We start from the raw sequence: 19760 nt of genomic DNA on the forward strand, positions 1-19760 counted from the left end.
ATTAAATTAAATATTTATCAGGTAGCTGTGCAGCTGATTGAAAACTACTCCAATCTGAATACAAGTCAACAATGTTCTACAGGTGCTAAAAAAACAAATGTACCTTTTTGGATTAGTCAATATAATTTCCAAATTATATACTGCTAGAATTCCACTACAGACACCACTGGTCAAAAACCCTCAATAGTTCTGGACACCACATTCTAAAAGAAATTCTAAAAAAACTTAAGTAGTTGAAGAAGCTGTGAGTTCTAATTCCACTTTAAGCATAAAGCCAGCTGGGTGACCTTAGGCCAGTTACTCTCCCTCAACTGTAGGAAAAAGGCAATGGCAAACTGCTTCTGAAATCTTGCCAAGAGAACTGCAGGGACTGGGTCAACAATGACTAGAAAGTACAGACACACACATAGACACACAAAGTTATACAGGAAGACAAATTGCAACAGAATGTTAAAAAAAGAAAGAAAAGTTTTTAGGTAAAAGCAACGCAACAATGAAACCTATTACTAAAATGGAAATGAACTGCCATTCAGCAGATGCATCAAAGCTACAGGAGCAATAATTTCTGAACTGACATAAAAACTAATCATTTAGTTCCTGTTCTGGTACTGTCCCAAACCAATGTCTTGAATCATATGGTGAAAATAAAAACAAATAAACCAACTTCTAAAAAGATTGTCTTTTGTTTCGATTGACTCCTATCAGTAGGTTGAAAACAGGCATCTTATTATTGTTTGGATTAAAAGCTGTTGTACACTGTACTTCCCTTAATTTAAAATTTAATTCACTTCAAGAGGTCACCTTTTTGAAAAACTGTCATTATTCAATTTATCTACTCTGTACTATGTGAGAGAAACTTCAGTGAAGAAAGTAAACACATTTGCTAAATTTAAGGTAAAGGTAAAGGTTCCCCCGCACATGCATGCTAGTCGTTTCCGACTCTAGGGGCCGGTGCTCATCTCCGTTTCAAAGCGGAAGAGCCAGCCCTTGTCCGAGGACGTCTCCGTGGTCATGTGGCCGGCATGACTAGACGCCAAAGGCGCACGGAACGCTGTTACCTTCCCACCATAGTGGTCCCTATTTTTCTACTTGCATTTTTACGTGCTTTTGAACTGCTAGGTTGGCAGAAGCTGGGACGAGTAACAGGCGCTCACTCTGTTACGCGGCACTCGGGATTCGACCCGCCAAACTGCCGACCTTCTGATCGACAAGCTCAGCGTCCTAACCCACTGAGCCACCGCGTCCCTTTGCTAAATTTAGGTGACAGCTAATAAATACTGTACCACTTTCCCTTCCCTTTTTATTGCTTTGTAACATACAACAGCAATTACAGAAACTGACTCATTTCACTACTAAAAGATGGCAAGGAAGAGGATCATCAAATGGAACAGTTCTAATGCCACAGGCACAATGAATTTCCTAGATTAGTTCTGGAGATATCTTAGCCTAAGTTCATTATAATAGTCCCTTCTGATCTTAATGCTGAAGAGTGACTTTTTAAGGAGAGAGAGATGATATTGAAAGACTATTTATTCCATTTCCCCATTTTAAAGGGAAAGGCTTTATGTAGCATGAAAACAATAAGGGCTATGCAACTATTTGAAAGAGCATGTGGAGACAGACAAAAGAAGCTTCTGAAGCAGTGCCATGAGCCTGAGCAAATGACATGATTGGATCCAACAGTTCAAAAAGAGGTGAATTGCATGGATTTCGCTTTGTTGTCAAGCATTTCTTCTTCAAAAACACTCTACAAATGGTCAATTTGTCTCATGTATGTATGTATGTATGTATGTATGTATGTATGTATGTATGTATATCTTTGGTCATTCGGTTCTTTTCCCATGTAGAATTGGAGGTATCAGGGCAACGTTCTGACGAAATCTCATCAGGGCAACATTTCGATTTCGTCGAAACGATATATATATATATATATATATATATATATGTTTTCGTAGATTCTCGCGGGTGTCTGTATGTGTAGATCTAGAGTCTCGGGTTTCTTCCCGCGTTCCTTTCATCTTCAGAAAGTTGTGGCGACGTTTCGACGAAATCCCATCCGTCATCATCAGGCCGGAGTGTTCCTCCTGCTGCTTCCAGGAGCAATGCGTGGTCTGGCTGTTGGAAGGAAAGGAACAGCCAGACCACGCATTGCTCCTGGAAGCAGCAGGAGGAACACTCCGGCCTGATGATGACGGATGGGATTTCGTCGAAACGTCGCCACAACTTTCTGAAGATGAAAGGAACGCGGGAAGAAACCCAAAAATATTCCTATTGAAGCAAATCTGGGCAGTTTAAAGATTAAAAAAAGATACAAAAGACAAAATTAAAAGGACAGAGTAAAAAAAAACAGAGGAAACACATTCAAGTCATCAAGCAGCCCCAGGGTTGCATACTGTTCTTTGATGCCCGTGTCAGTTGATGGAGCAAAGTCTTAACACCCTTCTGGAAGGCCAGAAGGTTAGGGGTCAACCTCACTTCAAGAGGCAGGATGTTCTATAGGGTGGGGACAATGGCAGAGAAGGCTCACTCTCTGGACTCTGCCAGTCAAAAATTTTCACCTGACTAGGACCTTCATATCTCTTCTTGCCTGATTGGGTGGGATGGGTCAATATAATTGGGACAAGATGGTTGCTTAGCTAATGTCTCTTTTCCCTTCTGGTGCATACATGAAACAATATACACAAAATGCAAAATATGCACACATTTTATGCAATCTTTCAAAAAACAAGCTAACTGAAATGAAATTGTAACAGAATTAATCTGGGCTTACAAGCGATAGATTTATACAACTCTACTTGTCTATTTCAGACCAATGAATAAATTTTACTACTGTAACTGATTTTTATGAACACCAGGGAAACCTTAATCTCCTAGCTTCATTCAAACTTGATTTGCTAATCAAAAACTAATCTGTATAGCTCTTTGTTTTCAGACACCTATCAAGACTACAGTTAGACCCAAAGGCCTTACAGTTGTTCAATCAAGCTCCTGAACTGTACTTAGGTAAGAACTGTATCCAACACTTCTTTTCAGAAGAATCACAGGCTTGGAATGGCCACTCCATGAAAGCCAGCGTGACTTCATATCATTCATGCTGAGAAAGGCAAAAATCCAATTTCCTACAACCTTAGTTATTTCTAGCATGAGCCAAAACTGGAAAAAAATACAATTCAGCCACTGAGACCTTTGAAAGGTTTGTGAAGACAGAACAGTTTTAGCCACTTTGGAAATGGGGGGGGGAGAGGGAGAGGTGTTTCTGAAGACATCGCAGCATTAGCCATGTGTAGGAAATCTTTGCTGGAGAAGTTGGGTCTGAAAAGGAGAGAGCCAAGGCAGTGAGGTACCGGGTGCAAAAGAAAAAAGGTTGGTGCAGGGAACCAGAAAGAAGGCCAAGCAATGCTTGCTGCTGCTTGCTGAGGCTTCCCAGGGCATAACAAGCAGCTGCAGAGAAGCACAGTTCTGAGGCTGTTTGCTTCCCTTGCAAGGCCAAATACAGGGAAGTCAAGAGGACAGAGAAGGCGGCAGTGGGGGGGGGGGATAGTAAGATGTGAGAAATTGAAGTGCCTCTGAGGTCTTAAGAGTGGGCATGCCGCCAAGTGTCTGATTTTTTTAAAAAATTCCATTTATATCCCGCCCTTTTCCGAAGACTCAGGGCGGCTTACAAGCTTAGCAATAGCCTTCATTCTATGTATATGCCTGCTTATTAGGGCTTTCACACACACCCCAAGCGGCATTATTACAAAGTCAGCTTATTGCCCCCAACAATATGGGTCCTCATTTTACCTACCTCGGAAGGATGGAAGGCTGAGTCAACCTTGAGCCTGGTGGGATGCGAACCTGCACTAATTGCAGGCAGCTGGTGTTACTTAAGGACGCATTAGTACACTGCTTCACCAAGGCTATTTTAATCACAGGACTGGGTGCTACAAAGACCATAATTTTGGCCACACAGTGTAAGTCTTATTTTTTTAGCACCTTTATAATTTTGAACGGTTGCTGAATGAATGGTCATAAGTTGAGGGCTACCCGTAGTTACTAAACAAAGACTACCTATTTATAGCATAACTGAGATATCAGAAGTATATTATTTTTGAGATGAGAATGAAACCTCAAATATATACTATTCTGGGGTTCACTATCAGTTGTAAAAGCCCTTCATCTAATTCATGAAGGGGAAAAAGCTCTAAGGACTCAGTGGTGACGGATGGATATTTCATGTGATGAAAGCCCTTTCTGTCAATTTTCATGCAGAGCTGAAGGTGTACAGGTTTTGCCTTAAATTCTTCACTATACAGAGATGAGCTCTGAGTCCAACAATTCAAACAATTCAACTAGAAAAAGGGTTTTAAAAGTTACAAGGGAGCAATATAGTTTGACTATACTGTAATATAGCAGGAATGACAGAAATATAAATATAAATCTATGAAATGATTGGAATAAGAACCAAATTGTTATTCTAGTTCTGGGACTGTGAATGTTGTTCTCCCTCCTCACTAGACAAACTTGGCTTTCAATTGGAAACGGGATTATAGGTTCACTGAATAATATCACATGCATTTGTGCTTCTTAAAGATTAGTTTGATACTTAAATAATCTAAGGTCCTAGCCACTGTGAACATATTATATCAATTTATACAGCATTAAACCACTTGCTCATTATATCCTCCTCTATTGAGCAGGATAAAACACACTCCAAAAGAACAAAGGAAAACATAAACCTGACCTGTTAATCTATTTTAGTACACAACGATCAAACTTTGAGACCACACATATACAAACCTGCGCGCGCACACACGCACATCTATACACACATAAATACACACACACACACAAATTCCCTTCAGAAGGGTTTAGAACTGTCTGTTTGCAGATTTGGCTAAAAACAAAACAAGGAAATATTTGGATACTGGAATGAAGTCCTGTTAATTATAAAGAGTTTTCTATCACTTCCTATGCCTCCTCCATTTATTAGATGCATGCCTTGAAGATACATCCTAAACACAGCAAATCTTTCACTGTATGTTTGTCATATATCCTATGTACCAGCTTTAGTTTTGGAAAACTACTTCCTCTATTGTGTCTCCACTGTAAATTCTGCCCAAGGGAATGGAAAAGGGGGGAGAAGAGAGAAAAACATAATGAATACTTCTGGTTGCAATCATAACCACTCTTAAAATGATTGAAACTTCTATGCATATCAAAGCTTTACTAAAACTGCTTATTTACTGTGTAGCTCAGGGGAAAATAAAATCATCTTTCCATGCTTTATTGTTCTTGTCCTCATCTGACATAAAAATCATCATCAGTTTTTTGTTTTATATTTTCAGAGCAATTTGTCAAAAAAAGTATGCAGAAAAGTCATTAATCATTTCCTGTGATTAAACAGACGGATTGAAAATGAATTGATATATGTTTATCCCAAACCAAAAACATTTTTTTAAAATGTTCCTTGAAAAAAAAACAACCACATACACATGCATGCATACCAGGTTTTATGATGTAACAAGAGCTTGTTGAAACAAAAGCTTTTTTTGTAGCCGTATACCCTAGAAATCGAAACCATAAGGTAATTACCAAAGGGAATGGGAATCCTTTGTAATATCCCTCAGATCTTTCTGGTTATTGCTCTCTCAAGACTGCTGAGCTAGTGACCTATTTGGCGGATATAGTAACCCAAGCATTATAACACTGGAGTGCTCTAATACAGAAAGCAGATTTTTCCTGGGGAGATTTCAAGGTCCTTAGGCTGGCAATAGCTCCATAAACAAGAGGGGGAAATGTGTAAAGGGGCCTGATGGGGAGGAGAGGAAAAGGTCCAGCATATAATTTTTTCCCTTTTGAGCTGCCAACCTGAGCAGTTAGGGAGTTTTACTTCTCCGTGGGAAGTAGGAAGAATGAGCCAAAAAACTTGACAACTGGAAAGGGCCAGGAATGAAAATGAAGGGAGAAATTAAAACCAAGTAATGAAGTTTCCAGTTAGCCCTTTCCAACTTAAATCTGGAAAGCAAAGAGGAAAAATGATAATGGGCTGCCACTGTATATAGTAACAATTTCAAGTTCTACACAAAACTGATCTTGAGTTGCAGCTGCCTCATTTTCTTTAAATGAGAGTCAACCCTTTGTTTGTTTTGGAGATAGACTAATTTACTGTATATAGAAATGAATTTAAGAAGATGTGAATCATCCTTATGAAGAATTGATCAGGAATCTTTCTTAGCCCTACCTAGAAATGCCAGAACTGAATAGAAATTTTTGCATGCAAAGCGTATACAATAAATTTTGTTAGATTGCAGGCAGTTCAGAAAATCAACTGTATTTTGTTTTCAGAATTGCACAACACTGCTAATTGCCAATCTTAATAATGACTGTATGGACAAAGTGCTGCTCCCAGCCCTCAGTTCCATAAAAGATTGCTATGTTTTATTTTAATTCATTTCAATCCATTCTCAATGCTATATGAAGAGGCTGGATTAATACTCCATTATTTAAATCTGGAAAGGGACGCGGTGGCTCAGTGGGTTAGGATGCTGAGCTTGTCGATCAGAAGGTTGGCAGTTTGGCGGGTCGAATCCCGAGTGCCGCGTAACAGACTGAGCGCCTGTTACTCATCCCAGCTTCTGCCAACCTTAGCAGTTTGAAAGCACGTAAAAATGCAAGTAGAAAAATAGGGACCACTACGGTGGGAAGGTAACAGTGTTCCGTGCGCCTTTGGCGTCTAGTCATGCCGGCCACATGACCACGGAGACGTCCTCGGACAAGCGCTGGCTCTTCAGCTTTGAAACAGAGATGAGCACCAGCCCCTAGAGTCGGAAACGACTAGCACGCACGTGCGGGGGAACCTTTAACTTTACCTTTATTTAAATCTGAGAACTTTTAATAAATATATTGCATATTGCTTACATGCATACAATATCTTGGATTTTTCCCAGGAAGGAAGCTTACAAATTTTCATAAGTAGAAATTTATATGGAGACAAGGATTAATGTGTCCTGTTCATCATACTAAACTGAAATGTTCAGGTAGTCTTCGACTTACAACAGTTCATTTAGTGACCACTTGAAGTTACAATGGCATTGAAAAAAATGACTTATCACCATTTTTCACACTTATGACCATTGCATCATTCTAATGGTCACATAAACAAAATTTGGACCCTTGGCAACTGATTCATGTTTATGACGGTTGCTGTGTCCTGGGGTCATGTGATCACCTTTTGCAACCTTCTGACGAGCAAAGTCAATGGGGAAGCCACATTCACTTAACAACCGTGTTACTAGCTTATCAACTGCAGTGATTTACTTAATAACTGTGGTAAGAAAGATTGTAAAATGGGGTAAAGCTCACTTAACAACTATCTCACTTAACAACAGAAATGTTGGGCTCAGTTGTGGTCCTAAGTCAAGGACTACCTGTAACAGGCTCAGCTTATACCTTTGTACATTTTGCATCCATTCAATAAAACTATTAAAACAATATAGCTGTTCTCTGAATACCTCAGTCTCCATTGGACTATAGTATGTGGTAAAAGCACTGTGGTTTATAAAAACAACTTGCAAGTAAATGTTTCAGAAATGTTGCCTTTGTGCCATTGGTACTTTGGGCAGGTTTCACCCCACAGGTAGTATCAGAAATTGAATTTTAGGACTTTTGGCAAGTCAACTTGTAATAAAGGTAAAGGTAAAGGTTCCCCCGCACATGCGTGCTAGTCGTTTCCGACTCTAGGGGCCGGTGCTCATCTCTGTTTCAAAGCCAAAGAGCCAGCGCTTGTCCGAGGAAGTCTCTGTGGTCATGTGGCCGGCATGACTAGACGCCAAAGGCGCACGGAACGCTGTTACCTTCCCACCGGAGTGGTCCCTATTTTTCTACTTGCATTTTTACGTGCTTTCGAACTGCTAGGTTGGCAGAAGCTGGGACGAGTAACAGGCGCTCACTCTGCTACGCGGCACTCGGGATTCGACCTGCCAAACTGCCAACCTTCTGATCGACAAGCTCAGCGTCCTAACCCACTGAGCCACCGCGTCCCTTACCAACTTGTAATAGAAATCCACATAATGTCAGTTTGTAAGAAGTTAACATACATAACCCTAGATCATATTTGTTAAAAATGTTCATTCTCTGTAGCTAAGGTATAATTCTAACATACTCATAAGCTATGTGTGTTTTTTCCTCAGTGTTTTTTTATGTTTGTTTTTTCCCTTTCCACTACATTTACTATTAATATAGAAGGTCCATATGAAGCACTAAAAAAGAAGTTAAATAGTTGGAATATTTCATTTTGTGCAAAAACAGAAAAAACAAAGTATTCCTGGCAAATATAGAAACAAAGATTCCTAAAGCATCTTTTCTTTGGTAAGAGTAACTGCTGTGAATAACTTCCGTATCAAACTTATTTTACATCTTATTTACTTACATCTTACATCTTATTTACATCTTATTTACTTTATTATCATGATTGCAGTAGTAGAAAGCAGGAGATAAACATGCTATTTGCAAAAAGGACAACTTCAAATGCCTAAGCTGATATGTATATTAATTTTATGAGACATTTAGTCTAAAGCAGTTATCCAAATGGATCAGTATAAAAAGCATTAAACACCATCCCAGTGTGTCTTTCTATGAATATGCTTAAAGAGACAAGATCACTAACTGTGCTGAACTGATACAAATAAAAATCAAGAGGGCAAAATAAACACCTGGCATTGCAAAATAGACATTATTTAGCAACTGGGCAGGCCAAAACACCTGCCTATTTATGTTCAGAAAGGTTGATCAAATCTATTCTGTCCATGTTTGAAATGGGATTTTCCCTTGAACCAGTTTTAGATAAAAAGCACTGATGAAATATATGAAATATAGTTATGTTACTTGCAGCTATATCTAATATAATATTTCTCTACAAAAAAAGCTTTAACCTCCTTGCACTAAAAATAAATAAATTTTGTCATAGGAATCCTCTTCCTGTTGACAGTTATATAGTGTTTCTACGTACTGTAGTGTTTATAGTGAGTTAAATACTGACAAAAATAAATTCCCTACTACTTAGCTGACATTGAGATAAGGAGGGACTCTGGTCTAGAGACATGGGCCTCAAAGACTTGTTTGTTTACATCTTATTGAACCTCTGTCATGTGCATTATTTCAACATCCTTCATGTTCTTCTGAATTCCAATAAAAATGAGAAACATCACAAGATTGCAGTATGACACATTTAAATATGAATGACTATCTTGCTTAAATTTTGACTTTACAATGCCATCTGATACCATAGTATTAGGGTCCAGGTAGGATACAGAGTAGAATTTCAAGATTCTGAGATTTATCTTTGTCTAGAGAGGGATAGCAAAACCAGAAGCAATGCTGTACAGAGAGCAATAAAGGGTGAACATGTATTTTAACGCCACAGAACTTTGAAGACATAAAGCTTCATATATGTGCACATTCCTTAGAATAATGGCTGCAATGATAATGACTGTTCAACTGTCCCTACTCAAAAGAAAGAGAACATGAATATAGAGCACTCCTCCCCACAGGAAGATTACAAGAAAGTAATCTTATATGCTGTCTTGCCCAGTGCTGTCTGTACCTTATCAGCTAGAGTTGTTAATCAACTGAAACCAATCCTAGAAATCCCACTGTAATTTCTTCAGGTGACATATTTATATATGGGTGCCCACAGACATAGCCTCACACGTGTATATCCACAAACACAATAGGCCAGAGGCTACAGTTCAAAAAAAGGGCAAAGCTAGAACAAAAGGAGTAGAACTGTTTAGCCTTTCCCTTCCCCTTCTGTTTACAGAAAGGATGGACTCAGTAAAGTTTCTGTGCTGGGCTGCAAGCCCAAGAATTCATTGGATGTGTTCAAGCAGAGGCCAAAGAGCCATCTGGCTCAGATGTTTTAATTTGGATTCCTTCACTGAACAGGGGTTTGGACTCAATGGTTCCTTCCAATTCTATAATTCTAGACTGAGTTAAATGGCAAATATGCTTAGAATTTATGTTTATATTTAATAATGTACAGACCATATTACATTAAATGAAATCACAATTAAGCCTATCAGGCAGCAGGCTGGTTTCATGCATCCCTCATTCTTCTCTTCTTATAAAGGAATAATGTCTACAGTGTAGCATCTCTCCATATAGAAGAGTCTTCAGGGATTGAGAATCCTGATTTTCCAGAGCCCTTATTTATGTGGAGTGCCTTCACAGATATGAGATTCTCCTTTGCAACATTTACGTTCTATATCTGGAGGGAAATATATCTAAGACTTAGGAGAAACTTATCTGTCATTTAGCTAAATATGGCATATTGTTTTAAAATAATTACACAACAATAAGACAGTTAATTCCAAGAAAGCAAATATTCAACAATATTAGACCAATGATAATACCTCTGGAAATTGTTGGCAATTAGTAAGCCAACAAGAAAGAAAATCTACGCAAAATGAGTAGAGTTTCATTTTAGTGCAGTGCTATGCCACAGAATTATCAACAGATTGGTATTAAATGTTATTTTTTTCTGAACATGTAATTATTTGTTTAGGATAGAGAATGTAAGAAAGTGGTACAGCAAGTGTAGCAATCTTTTCTAGTGTAGGAATCAAACTTATGGTGGCAAGACCTTTGGAAGACACATGGGTTGGAAAGATCAGAACTTATCTATTCCTGTTAATTCCTCATGCAATGGTGAATAAATTAAAATATTTCTTTTTCTCCAGAGACCCTAAGATAGTCACTATTGTTAGCTATAATAAATGTTTATCTTCCTATATTCCAACTAAGCATTGAGGGAAATGGCATGTCTTCAGTGAAAAGAAGGTAAAGACTTCATGTGACATATATATTTGGGTCAACCAACTTGTGATAGAAGAAATATCACTGGATTTTTGTTTGCTTTTGAAAGTGAAAAGACAAGACCAGATAGATGTTGAAAAAATTATTCCTTCCTATTCCTTGCATGTGTGGCTGTGTGTGTGTGTATGTGTGTGTGTGTGTGTGTGTGTGTGTGTGTGTGAGTGACACAGGGAGGGAGAGAGGGAAGGAGGGAGAGAGAGATTCTCAATGTTAAAATATCTCTGACACACACTATGTCAATTGGTTATTTATAACATATAAGCACCTAAAGTCAATTGTATGAGTTTACACAAACAATTTCCTCTTAAATAAAGAATAATCCTTTAGGACTATACTGTAATTTAAAACCAATATATAATCTGGTATCTTTATCCAATCATATTAAATCATTAAATTTATATTCAAGCTATCTCACCTATTATTGACTAATTTTACCACTAAAGAATTGATAAAACATTAATATAGTACATACTTAAAGATTCACATTCTTCCATCTATGCAGTATATTTTGTTGGTCAAAATGGGTGAAAAAAGGAGACTACTGACATGAAATAAAGATAATGTCTCCTTCAGGTCAAGCTCATCTTCTCATATCTTTATGGGCATGGCAGACAGTTTTCTTGGCAATGTCACAAATGAAAAGATTGATATCATTGCTAGAATTTAAGATTTTTTTTCTGTCATACTGAGATAGTCAGATAGTCACCTTTTAATAACTTATCAAGTTGCATGGCTCCATAAAGAACAAGGAATGAATGAGTGATGCCTGATAGCTCATGATGCTCTTAAGTTACAATATGCAGTCTGTTTTTAATTAAGATATTAAATATCACATATCCCCTTCTCTACTTCTTAACACAGAAGAATACCTAGAGAAAACTGTTTGCTGAAATATTTGGTAATGCATCAGTCACTAGAATGTGGTTTAAGGCATAACTGGAATCACCCTTATCACATCCAGCTCTTTCTTTCTCTGTGTCTGTACTAATATGACAGAAAAATAATACCATGGAAAGAAATGAAACAGTTAATTTTTATTGTCTATTCTCAATGTGCATGTAAAAATTATTTCTCTTTTTATTCAGCTTTTTTTTTAAAAAAAGCAAGTCCTTTGACACTATATAAGGCAACTTTACACATTGTTCTATTGGAACCTCCCCCATCAGATCTCAGCAGGAAAGATGTGAGATGAGACTTAGCAATTGTTCCAAATGAAATTTATACTATTGGAAATCCCTGCTGCCCAGAAAAAAGCAATCAAAAGAGAAAACACACTGAGGTGGCCTAAATCTTTCCAAACGTTATTCTGAAATATTAACATTCTAACCAAATAGGCTTAACTTTTAACTATATGGGAAGCTTGAACAATAAGGTAGAAAAATTACCAAGGATTATATATTGCAAGTGAGAGATCTCAGCTAGGCCAAGAGTGCATTACACAGATATATCAATCACAATTTTACAATAAGAAAAGCTTAGGCATGTTAGTACTTCAGTTCAAAGGCTTTGCAATTGTTAGATATGCAAAAGAGAAATTATACACAGTGAAACTGATACAAAAGTTTTAAAAATGTATTAAAATCCTGAACTGATGAGCCAGCAGTATTTATCAGTTAATTTACAGGAATAAGATGCTCCCAGAAGAATAAATGAGAAATAGACCCATGACAAGAGGATCAGTAGAAAGGAAGCACATTTTTACATTAGTAAATATTGGTTAAAGGAGACAGCTCATATGAAATAAACATACAAGTCAATTTATCAAGTTGGTATAGGCCTAGCAACAGTGACACAAATAGAGACAGAGAGTTCTGTTTAGTCTTGGCACGTTTACTTGTTAAACATATATAGCCTGAATGAATGAATACATACATACATACATACATACATACATACATACATACATACAGTATAGGTAGATCTTTCTCACAATAAAGCAAAATATGCAAATATATATTAATTTAGTTAATATTTCAGTATGAGCCAGTTTCATGTAGCAGTTAGGCATCAAACTTGAAAATAAAAGACCAAAGGTTCTAGTACGACCTTAGGAACAAAGCCATCTGGGTGATCTTGGTCCAGTCACTTTCTTTCTGCCCTAAGAAGCAGGCAATGGGCAAACCACTTCTGAAATCTGGCCAAGAAATCTACAGAGACATGTCCAGGCGGTCACTAGGAGCCAACAATGACTTGAAGGCATACTGTAGACACAAAGAATGAATAGGTATAATGGAAAAATGATCATAAACCATTTTCAAATTTGGAGGGAGGGGAGAGAAGAAAAAATTGAAACCTAAACTTCTCACCCCTCCCCTCCCATGCAAAAACCTCTCAAAGGCTGATTAGCCTACCTTGGACTGAATAAATGTATTTACTCTTACTACAGTACATTTTAAGGGAAACAATAACTTGGCTGCTAAAAAAAAGCTACCAATACAAGTGTGCTTGTATCCTATCAAGAGAAAATCCCTGTTGGAGAGTGAAGAACACTCAGAGCCCACCCATCAAGATCACGTTAGCATTTGTATTATAAATTATTTCATAACTTGATTATGTCAGTGTAGATCCAGTGTAGATTTGGCAAAGTCACTGATTTTTTCCCATCCTTTCCTTTAAAAATTTCAATTGCGTACAATGAAAAGGCAGCAAAGTAGGGAAAACTGTTCTAAAAACATTTAAGGATTAAAAAAGAGCTTTTCAAATGCTACTCAGGGTACAAAGCTCTCCACTCATATATCTCTGCAACTATCCTCCAGATGTAGTTTTTGAGGAACCATATTGCCCTGAATAGAGTGGAGACACAGTTCAGTAAACTGATACCTTCCTTGTCTTAATTAGCAGACCCTTGTTCCCAATTGCAACCAGAGGAGTTTTCCAGCTTTTTTTTTCTAAGCAAAGGAAATAGAAACAATTTCAGCTTAATCTCAAGAATGGAATGAAATGAAAAATAGGGGGAGAAACAGTCTAGCCCAGACAGAGAACTGAGTTCAAACTTGCATGTAATGGGAAAGAAGTCTTATTTCAATAACTAAAGCAAACCCCATCCTCAAGATATTTCTCATCTTGCTTCCTTAGTTCTTTCCTAACCTCTTATGTCTTTTATTTTATAAATCTGAGGGCAAGACTATTGTTTAGGGAAGCGGGTGTAAGCACAATGGGAACTTCTTTGATTTCAGAGTGAAGTATAAAAATTTTAAATTAAAAATTATATATTAGACTGCAAAGCAGAATTATACAAATGTCACTCACTGGCTATACAGCTCTTAGATGTATATTATCAACTCTAAAACAGCACCAACACAAAGCGCCATGAATAACCTTGAACCTATTTTGTCTTTTAAGCTAAAGCACATAACTAGTATGTACTCTTCCCAAAAAATGTTCCACAAAAGATGTAGCAAATTATAAAAGATGCAACAGAAGTACTTGAATGACTGTTTGATATTTAATTTTTTTTAGTCTGAGGCAAGATCATATAAGAATCCTGTAAGTGCAGAAAAGATCTATCCCTATTTTTATCTCCCATAAGGAACTTACAATTAATCGTATATGTTTCCGCAACAGCAGTAGTAAATCTATTGATTTATGGGAAATCACGTAGGAAATTACACTGCTTTTATTTTAGAGCACAGGCCAGGCATGTGTATATGCCCCTAGAGTTTAGGTAGCAAATTTCCAAGAAACAAACAATAAAAATTGGTATGTAAGCCTTTGTTTGGCTTAATAAAGTATACCCAAAATGTTCAGTCATTGCTCCCAAATCAAAGGAAAACAAAGTTCCAATTTATTTATTTATTTTTTATTTTAATTTCATTTATATCCCGCCCTTCTCCAAAGACTCAGGGCGGCTTACAAGCTTAGCAGTAGCCTTCATTCTATGTATATGCCTGCTTATTATCATACTCTTCAATAACATTATTTCATATTCAAAATTATTTTTAAAAAGTGTGGTTCTGAAGTGCTAAGGTTCAAAACTCAGTTTGTGTTATTTGGAATTCTGGACCTCCCAATGCTTGTTATGTCCGAAGGTAAATAATCAATATAGGAAGGAAGAAGAGAAAAAGACAAGGAAGCTTCTGAATATGCCCAGTTGGCTGCCAGATGTCCACTCTAATGGAATGTCCGTTGTTTTCCTGGATATATTCTTCATCTGCTCTTCATCATGAGACCTTCCATGAATATCACATTATTCTCCTTCAGTTTACTGTCCCACCCACTCAGTTGGCTCCCTGTCCTTCAATTAGTACCTTAATTATATGCATTTAAAGAATTTCTATATCTCCTCTTGCTTCTCCCCTTCATTTTACATACTTGTTTTTATAATCTGACCAACCTTATGTCACTTCCTCTTAAGTCTTTCTGACATGCTATTCTCAGTGAATGGACTAGTGTTGATTTATCAGTCTTAAATTCTTCTTCTGTACCCTCCCAATACCTTTGAGCCACGAGTTATAAATCTATTTGTTAAGAACTTATAAACTTCCTATTCCTTGTAATTCACAAATAATTAGAGCCATGTTTTATTTCTGAATATATCTCTCCAAAATAATTAATTTAAATAATTATTTATTTCTATTTCACAGCATTCCATACTCTTGGGAAGAACTCCAGTTGAGAAATATTGTACGTGAATAGATTATTCCATGCTATACACCTAAACAAGGGGCACGTCAGATGCCATAGTCCTATTTCTTTCCTTACCCCTGACAGCTACATGTATTCAGCTGACAGTCTTGTTTGACCTTCTCACAGTAACCCATGAAAGAAGATGTATAAGGCTATCTAACGTGTCTGCGTTCATATCATATCATTCAATGAAAAGTATAAAATAAGAGGTTCATGAACTTTTGGTCCATATTAAAGGCTTCTCAAAGGATGGTATAGAATATTTGGATCAGTGAAAATGCAATTTAGGAGACATCCCATAACCTCCTCAGTTTTCGTACTATTTCCACGAGTACCGTAAATGATAGAATTACTGGCATTCACGTACAGTTAATTTAAAGCTTTAAGTATGTAGATTTCTTAAGTGGCTAATATTACAATACTGTTTCTTTGGAAACAGATACAACTTTATGTGAAACTTAAGCTGAACCCTCAAAATATAGGACAGCACCTTCAATCTACAGGGTAAATATATTCCAACTTAGAAAGACAATTGTAGTTTTACCAGAAGATTTTAAACTCTCTTGCAAACCCTTGACTTTGCAAAAGCCACATAGAAAACAGATCTATACACATGCCTTCCCTCAAATCTATATCTATCTGTCATATCTATTTTGAAATTTGATCAGATATTATTTAGCACAGAGAAGAAGGATGTGCTCTAATCAGTCCTGTCTCTTGTTAAAATGTTTCAATTTGAATTGCATTGAACATTAAAGATCAGTCTTCCCCATCCTGATGCTCTCCAGATGTTTGACCTGCGACTCCTATCACTGCTCAACAATACATCAGGTTGATTTTTCACTTCATTCCAATATGAATAATTATTTCATGAAGATAAATTGCCAATTAGCAGATTGAACTACTTTACTATGAATTATATTAAAATGTCACAATATACAGTTCTTAAAAAGTATTTTAAATCTTTCATGCCATATAATCTATAACAGTCCACTTTTTCCCCTTGCTGCTTGACTGGCGAAGGGGGAGTTACTATGCAAACGTTTCACCCCTAGAGTGAATTGTTTTAAAGTAGCTCAAACAACAAATCTTTCAAAACAGTGGGAAGAAATGGAAATAGTGACATCTTTTCCAGTAGAGCAACCATATAATACTAATAAATACATAACATACATTATGGATTCTCTTCTTCCCCACATCCCCAAGGTTGTCCATTAAAGTATATTGAGTAATTAATGAAAAGCTGAGGAGATATTCTTAGAATAGAAAATCTGGTTCTAGCCCAGATCAAATGGTGTGGGGAGAGAAAAATCTACATGCAGTGCAGAAAAATTCAGGAAGACTGATGAAAGAAACCATGGAAGAAGAGAGGATTAAGAAAGAGAAATACGTATTTTCCAAAAAGTAACATCTTACCGCTTTCATTCTTCTCTATTACATCCACCACTTCGCCAGCCTGCAGGCTGATCTCCGAGTTCTCCTGTTTCTCATAGTTAGATACCACCACATACTGCTCCAGGATCATAGGTTCAGAGCTAGCGTCAGCACCTGGGGAAGGGAAAAAGCAAGCTGTGAGCCAGCTTCCAGCCATGGCTCGTTGAGAGTCACCTCTGTCCATCCGACTCAGGATAGGTTGACTTGTCACCAAGGCCAAGCCAATCAGAACACAACTGTGGCTCACAGCGTATCCCCAAATGGCTGGCCATAAAGGAGTAGTTTCCTCTGGCCCACAGCTCAATAGAACAGAGGAACATTGGGGAATGACTGAGGAAGGGACAAAAAACAAAACAAAACAAAAACCCACGCTTAAATGTTTAAGCACAACAGCATAATGCAGACATTAAAATGCAGGATGGAGTTTGAAAATAAACCTCTTTCCAACATGGTTCCACACCATACTCATTCCCATTCAGAGAGGAAAATCCATCCCAATCACAGCCAACATAAAAGGACGAAAAAAGTAAGTCCAGGGCTGCTCCGATAAAATGGGATAAAAAAACAGAACAGTCTAGTCCACAATTTCTTCTCCTTATACACTGAGCTCCTGCTTGCTTTTTACAGACTTGAGGCAGGCAAAAGAGGGTTGTGGACGCCAATAATATTTGCCTCTAGCTGCAGCCCTTAAATAGAAAACACATGAGCTATGTTGAAAAAGGGAGGAGGGAATGGAGGAAGGGAAGAGGGGAGGGTGCAATGGTCTGTTTACTTGAAACAGAAGAGTTATAGTACAGAATCCTGCTTACACAGCCCCCCCTTCTGCTCCAGTGTTCACCTTCTTCTAAACACAACTCAAAAGAAGTGTCCCTTTAAAGTAAACTGCACAGCAAATCTCTTGCTACAACTCTAGAATTGCAAAGTAGTGGCAAAACCTGCTTTCTTATTTTTCCACCATCTCTTCTGATTCCCAAGTCTCCCTCGCTTTGCTTCATTATTTCATTATGCATTATTTTTGCTACATTTTCCCCAAGTTGATTATATGAAACATAATAATAAACATATTCTTCTACTACGGACAGTTTTTTTTAAAATTTGCTTTCCACAGCAAGTTGCAGCAGAAACATGCGTGCCCTTTGCTCATCAGTCACTCAGAACATAAACAAGGGCTTTGCCCGCCCACTTCTGAACACCCACAGGAAAATCGACTCTTATACACTGCCCTTTGGCGCCTGCAAGGAAGAAATATGTGCTACAGAAGCATTTTTTTTAAACCAGTAATTTTTTTCCCTTTTTGAACTCTTACCCCACTTCACTGCATACAGGCATACTTAGGAACAAAAGATTGAAAATCCCCAAAGAAGCCAAGAATTTCTCTCAAAAAAACTTGAAATACTTTAAAGTTTGAGAGATCTTTACTAGTATTTTATATGAATCTAATTGTGCATATCCAACCCCCTCCCCACAATTCCTACAGCACAATGGCATCCTTTTGTTCCTGTGTATTCTTGCCTACATCTTCAAAGCCATGCTTCTGTATTTAGTTGTTTTCCACTTGCAAGGCTGGTACAGATGGCTATATTTATATTACAGGGAGTCCTCAATTTACAACAGTTTATTTAATGACCATTCAAAATTGCAACAGCACTGAAAAAAGTGAGTTATAACTGTTTATCACACTTATGACTGTTGCAGCATCCCCAGGGTCACATGATCAATATTCAGAGGATTGGCAACTGTTTCTTATTTATGACAGTTGCAGTTTCCCGAAGTCATGCCTTTGCGACCTTCCGACAAACAAAGTCAATGGGGAAGCCAGATTCACTTAACAACCCTGTTACTAACAACTGCAATGATTCACTTAACAATTGTGGTGAGAAAGGTCATAAAATGGGGCAAAACTCACTTAACAACTGTTTTGCTTGACAACAGAAATTTTGGGCTCATTTGTCACCGTAAGTTGAGGACCACCTGTTCTTATCTAAGGTAGCATTCCAACAAGCAAGCATATCCTGTTTTGTAACCAATATTCCTGAACTTAAGGCTTGGTGTTATTTTTTGTAATTTTTTAAAGTACCACAACAGCAAAAGTGAAACCAGGGCTTTAGTTATCTTATAAAATCTAAATTTTAATGCTTCAAAAATTTTTCAATGCCAAAAATTAAAATAAAACACAGGGAGTATAAAGTATTTGATATGGATTTTTCAAGTTATCATCCCATCCAAGAGATACTAACCAGGAATCTATCATCATTCCCATGAAGCATTCTATCCCTGATTACATACTAAGGGATAGTAAAAGGCTCTTAAGGGAAAATAATTTGTCACTGGATGCCCTAGCAGATGCTTTTTCTTCTAATTAAAAAATATCTTGGGTAGAAACATATGCACAAAGCTCAGGAAAAATTTATTATAGGACATACATCAAATAAAAACTTGACAATCAATGTTTATTACTGTATTGCAAACAGTTCTAATCTAAAATCATTCAACCAAACTATAACTGTACTATAGCCCATCCTGGTCAGTAATGCTTCCCTTTCACAACTTTTCAGATAGCAGCTCAGCCTAAGACAACTACAAACATGTAACATAGCAAACACAGACTCTTCAAAACACCCAAATGTCAACTCTCTTCCTTGCCTTCTATGCCTAATAATGTCATCAACAACCTCAGGGATATTTTAAAATCATTCTATATAAATGGCTCTACCTGTTACTAAGATATCTCTTATTAACAACAGCTCATGAACAACCATAGTAAATCACATTACTTAAGCATGATACATTGGATTGATGTAACATGATAAATACAATAAATCTGATGATAATGCTTGGATTCAAAT

At 37.3% G+C, this 19760-nt stretch overlaps 1 protein-coding gene across 1 annotated transcript in view; it reads right to left on the reverse strand.

Moving 5' to 3' along the window:
• Window positions 1-19760, reverse strand: part of SH3PXD2A (SH3 and PX domains 2A) — a gene marked incomplete at its 3' end in the record, with an annotated part of 103535 nt that overhangs the window by 55894 nt on the left and 27881 nt on the right. The window contains exon 2 of the mRNA XM_081330056.1: window positions 16897-17028. Within this exon, the coding sequence (XP_081186182.1) occupies window positions 16897-17028 (132 nt within the window). The remainder of the gene's footprint in view (window positions 1-16896; window positions 17029-19760) is intronic.

The sequence above is a fragment of the Vipera berus genome (assembly GCF_964194415.1).
Source record: "Vipera berus genome assembly, chromosome: 5".
In the NCBI taxonomy this organism is placed as follows: domain Eukaryota; kingdom Metazoa; phylum Chordata; class Lepidosauria; order Squamata; family Viperidae; genus Vipera; species Vipera berus.